Raw genomic sequence first — 6000 nt, 5'->3', positions numbered from 1 at the left:
ATGCATCTCAATGGGAGACAGAAGAACAGTTTGCCCTCGCAGAGTGGAGTGGGTGGGGCTTAATTAGTGAAGGGCTAATTATAATGCGTGAATTCACACAATTATAATGTCTGTTTTGCAAATTGCAATGGCTCTCTCTCCATTCTCCCCTAAATGACTGTTGACTGTGGACCCCCATCTGAAATATATTTTTGTGTGAGCTTGCTTGCACCCTGAGGGTGTATGTACAATGAAAAAGGAATGTATGTCCGCACACTGAGTTGTAGCTCCCAGGAAGATTTATTTATTTGTTACAACGTTTCGACCTCTGTGTGTCTTCGTCAGGTACACAACATCAAGAGGCGTATTATATACAACAGCATATGGGCAGGTCAACAATGAACAAGCTCTGTTGCAATGATGAAAATCAAGAGAGACACGCCCACCGCATCAGAAAGGATGAGGCTGCAATCAGCATGTATTGTAGGGTATGTCTAGCTAAGGACTAAATGTGCAGACATAGTTAAAAGCAGAATGTCTTGAGATGTGCGTGCTTCCTGTCGGATCCTATCTCTGGTGCGTGTATGTAAACACAAACATTGTCCTAACACAAACATTATGCCATTGATAATGAATGGCCAGTTTCTAGTGTTTATCCCAACACAAACATTAAATGCCATTGATAATGAATGCCTTACAGGCAGCCGTGCGCTCTGCTCAGACCCCATGAGGAAACAAACGCTACTTCGCACCGCTGGTTGAGAGCTTTTAACTTATTTATCTGAATAAAATACCTCTGTATACATACACCAAAACTTATCTATGTCATGGCCTAGATAAAGCTAATTATTATTTCTGACCAACCTGTCTTTGTGAATTAATTTCATATATTCATAAGATTAACAATTATTTTAGTTTATAGACCACCACCTTTACAGAGACAAACCAATACAGTGATATCAAAAGCTCTGTCAGAATTCTCAATTCAGCAATGCAGGCATACATTCAGACCACCTTATCTCTCAGGTGCTCACGCTTACATTTATTACGGTAATCCCAGTGGACCTGGGCTTGATCTATGGGGGTACTGGTATTTTTATGACTTATGAACTCTTCACCAGAGCCTGCGCGAATATGCAGTTTACGTCACTTTAAGTCACTCATCATCAGTAGCTCCCCTTATTCTCGATCAAGTGGTGCAGTGTCACCAATTTACCACCCTTGGCAAGGGACTGCAAGTATTTATACTCAGCAATACATAAATGGCTACTTTTACTCATTACTCACAAAAAGGCAATTCAGAGAAACGGCAGAGGAGATCTTACTCAAAAACCCGTTCAAAAGAGGTAATAGATGTTTAATGTCAGTTCAAAGACAATACAGGTAAAAGTACAAAAGTATATTTGCAGCTGTGGTTTAAGTGATCTATTGCTTGCGCAAAAATAGAAGAGAGAGAGAGACTCTCTCCTGCGCTCATGCATATATAATGCTATATGTTGCAATACTGTAGCGGACGTGCCGTCGAGAGGAAAACGTCCTGTTACTCTTATCGGCCTAAACACAAGTTCCTGCCTCACCTTTGCCCTGTTCCTTAAAAGGGCATGTTTACCAGTTTAATGTATCTTTCTGTTTGCATCTTGCATAGTTCCCTCAGACATGGGCCTCTGGCCTCCTGTCAGTTAATGACTCATGAACTTTTTAACACATCTACTTCCCTTTTAGGCACACCACCGTACTTCTCTCTAAGCACACAAATATTCACGCATACACGTTTGGCTTGACGCCGGACAGGAGAGAGGTTATTTTCAACATTCCAACTCAATGAATAAAAACTAACCTTTCAATTCAATTAATAAAAACTAACCTTTCATTTTACTGAATAAAACTAACATTTCAATTCAATGAATAAAAACTAACATTTCCATTCAGTGAATAAAAACCCATCCACTCTTCTTATGCACTCCAGCCATCGCCTGGCCTGGCGCGTTCCCCGTGTCGGTGGCCCTGTCTCACTGGACCACTCTGGCTGCAGGGTCGGAGGTCCCGGCGCTGGCAGTGCTGGTGGTGGTGGTGGTGATGCGCTGTTCCCCTCGATGTAAGCCCACTTAGCAGGTCCGGGGGGCCCGTGAGCCATCTCGTGATGAGGATAGCGTGGGGTGTTCTGGGACACCACCTTTGCCGGGAGCCTCCTTGGCGATAACCTGGCTCCCTGCTCCACTTCTTCCTATTAGCTGGGGGGCTTGGTTGGGGCTGTATGTATGCTTTCTTCTGGTACCTGGGTGGCCCGGTCGGTTGGGGGATAACGGGGGGCTATTCCTGAAGCTGGGGTCGCAGGGCTCAGGTTCCCAACAATCCCAACACAAACATTAAATGCCATTGATAATGAATGGTCAGTTTCTAGTGTTTATCCCAACACAAACATTAAATGCCATTGATAATGAATGGTCAGTTTCTAGTGTTTATCCCAACACAAACATTAAATGCCATTGATAATGAATGGCCAGTTTCGAGACGAGTGTTGAAATAAAGCCACTTTTGGAATTAATTTATTTGTAGGCATTTTGAAAAGCATGTTGTACTTTTTACTTGTACTTTGTACTTTTGAAAATCATGTACTACTTTTTAGTTTTATACTACACCGGGTACTTTTTGTACTTAAGTACATTTAATTTGAGGTACTTTTATACTTTTACTTAAGTAACTTTCATAATGGGTACTTGTACTTTTACTTAAGTAAAATATGTTTGTACTTTTTCCACCACTGATAATACTACCTACCTTGATTATACATTGTGTCCTGAGGATTTCATACTGAGGAATTCCACTACTCATCCAAGCAGTGAGGCCTACATGAAGACAAATCTATGATCCATCACTTTACTTACAGCCTGATAAACTTGGATACAGTAGAGCAAACACACAGTAAGCTAATATGTAATGGGCTACCCACAAGTCATGCATTCTTCTTACTGTATACAGTACACACGATAAACTCTAAAGCTCTGTTTATACAGTACTGTGTCATACAACTGTATCTCTTGTCATTTCTGGTGAGTGACACAGTCATTGACACATTTGTGTATTTCTGTTTCCCATAAAGGATGAATTTGTAAAATTCACTCAACTCAGCTTTCTTGGTGCTAACATGACAATGGCCACGTTTACATGAGGTCTTTCAACCCCTCTTAATTCCGAATAGAAGTTAAATCCTATTAAACGTCATGTAAACACCTACAAAAACTTAAATCCGAATGAAAATGATCGATGCGATTTAAAAACCATTCCGATGTCACTGGCCGGATTATTCCGATGTTCAATGAGATTGAAAGAAAATTGGACTCATGTATACACTGCTTCGGATGTAAATTCATTCTGGTCTTTCTGAGCATGCTCATTTCCAAGGCGCTCCAACTCCAAGGCGCTCATATCCAAGGCGCGCTGAGGAGTTTGCACATTATTTCGTGCATTTTGCAGATCCAAAATCCACAAAAAAAAACGTGGAGCAGCAGCAGTGATGATGATCCCCCTGATCTGTGAGTGTTCAAAGATCCAACCGTCCCGAGTTGATGATCACTCTGATAATTTTGATGTTTGATATAGGTTATGTAGGCTACCGTGCATCGGGGGACTCACAGAAAGACGGAGGAGAGAGAGGACGAAATGCCGTCAGTCCGCTGTTCAGTAATCTCACACACACACACACACACACACACACACACACACACACACAGTCCCAATAATACGCTACTATCGCTATAATGTCCTTTTGTACTTTTACAGGCTATAACTTGCCTATTCCAAGTTGCAACCAAAACGTCATGAAACAACGGCTTTGCAGTTGATGAGCAGCTGCAATCAATCTAGTATTATCTCTCTCTCTCCCTCTCTCTCTCTCTCTCAAAAATAACGAGCGACCCTTGATACAATAATAATCAGTGTGTTGCGTGCCCTGGGCGCAGGCCTACAAATAAAAACGAGATGATCACCTTCCCAGCGGAGAAGGGGAGCTGCAGCGGGTGGGGAAAAAGATCACATCTCCATGTAAACAATCATTCGGAATGACAATTTCCCATGTAAACTCGCAGCAAAATGTTTTACTTCCGAAGTATTTTATTCGGAAGTATTTATTCGGAATGATCAGCCTGCATGTAACTGCGGCCATTGTTTCAATTGTAACCAGTGGCTAGTAGAATATTCTAGAGAAAACCAGACTGGCCTGTCAGCCTGCAGTAGCATATCTGGCTATCTGCTGCAGTTTGTATAGGCTAGAGAATGATTGAGGGATTTTTCTTTTTTTTCTTCTACTTTTTTTCAGTGCAGCGCTATTAAAGTGTCACCAGTGCAATGACCACAGTGTTGTGGTCGCCAACAGTTCCAGGCACACAATTGTGTACCACAGAATTGTGTACCACTTTTGGCCCACACCAAAAGTGGTGTGGGCCAGAGAAAGATAAGTGTGTGTGTGTGTGTGTGTGTGTGTGTGTGTGTGTGTGTGTGTGTGTGTGTGTGTGTGTGTGTGTGTGTGTGTGTGTGTGTGTGTGTGTGTGTGTGTGTGTGTGTGTGTGTGTGAATAGTGATCGGGTTATGAATCAGCTATTGACATAATATAACTGCCATGTGACAAGACGTGTGTAGGGTTTGTTTTCCTTTAGTCCTCGACTTCTGTGGCTGCAGAGTTATCTAGATCTTTAACAAGCTGAAATCTAAGAGCCAGAGGAAGTGTGGCTTTATGTCAGGAAATCCAGACTAAGCAATTCTGTCGATTTTTCTCCGAAATCCTCAACACACCCGGCCCATAGGCCTAAGTGGATTAATTAATAATGGTGGAATGGAATAATGGTGCTTGCACGATGTTGCGAGGAGATATGACATATAGGTGAAGAGTGCCAAGGCATGCATCTATTCTCATGTCTGCTGTGGTTGTTTTGTCCTACCTAGAGACATGGTTTTAGACTGGGCTTTGTGAACTGTAAGATGTTGCTGTGTAAGCTCTCATTCCACAGCGAAACAGGCAGCAGTCAATGTATTCATATTTACCTGGAAACTGATGATTGACAGAGCGTAGGTTTAGTCACTGATTGGAGTGTGAAGATGAGAAACAATAATGCAGAAGCATATTGATTAGAGTCAACATGTTTGCCTGCCTCCATCCATCTGTGAAGGATCAGCCTTGTTTTCTGGCAGCCGTCTTAACACAATGGATGACAGTTTTGGCCACTGGCCAGCAGTCAAACAAACACTTGTAGAGTCAGCTTATGGACTGGAAGCAGGTTTATTTTGTATTTAATTTGGCCATGGTTTATGGTCCTTCTACATTTTCATTCTCAAACCTAGGCCTAAGCCCATACTGTAGGTGCAAGTATTGCAGTCAGTGTTGCAACCAATTATAACATTTTCAAAATGGTGTCTAATGTTGAATTTGTGTCTACACCAACAGCTCTCGAGTGGAAATCCCGTCTATGACAAATACTATCGGCAGGTAAGCAAATATGTCCTTTACAATGGCTTTTTCTGTTTAAACTCCGTTTAACCTCCGTTCTGGGTCTATTAGTGATTATAAAGGCTTAATAAACCATGCAGTGAATTTTCCATCACTCAAATATGAGACGGCTGTACAAGATGCAAGGAGAGGTATGATACAGGAAGAAAATCACTGTGGAATTGTTGCACTTGTTACATTTTCTACTTTTGCTGAATTAAAATTTAAGACACTCTGCAAGTCTGCATAAGATGCTGAGCTACGTGCTTAAATGCAAAATATAACTGAAAAAAGGAAGTGACGAATACACACACACTGCATACTAGCGTTTTTGTTGTTGTAAATATGTTTATTGAAGGTATTTTAAATTAACCTACTTGGCCCATGAACTATGTTAAGTCGTGAGATTTTATTTAGCTTTAATCCTTGACTTCCACTTCAACAGTATTAGTCCAGAGGCTTAGTGCACTTTTTTAGGAGAATAGTGCACTTGCGGATAAAAGCGCCAAATTTTGTATGAGGCTTCTTTATGTCATGCTAAA

The 6000-nt window shown here is 41.5% G+C and overlaps 1 protein-coding gene across 1 annotated transcript in view; it reads left to right on the top strand.

Annotated features, from left to right (window-relative positions):
* Positions 1 to 6000, top strand: part of LOC306919370 (uncharacterized protein) — a gene marked incomplete at its 5' end in the record, with an annotated part of 28574 nt that continues 22574 nt past the window's right edge. Inside the window, 4 exons of the mRNA XM_079532161.1 lie at positions 1 to 52; positions 1946 to 2074; positions 4983 to 5002; positions 5417 to 5458. Of these exons, the coding sequence (XP_079388287.1) occupies positions 1 to 52; positions 1946 to 2074; positions 4983 to 5002; positions 5417 to 5458 (243 nt within the window). The remainder of the gene's footprint in view (positions 53 to 1945; positions 2075 to 4982; positions 5003 to 5416; positions 5459 to 6000) is intronic.

The sequence above is a fragment of the Electrona antarctica genome, assembly GCF_951216825.1.
Source record: "Electrona antarctica genome assembly, contig: scaffold_25, whole genome shotgun sequence".
NCBI classification, from domain to species: domain Eukaryota; kingdom Metazoa; phylum Chordata; class Actinopteri; order Myctophiformes; family Myctophidae; genus Electrona; species Electrona antarctica.
Note: the sequence above shows the minus strand (reverse complement) of the source record. Positions and strands in the feature narration are given on the sequence as shown.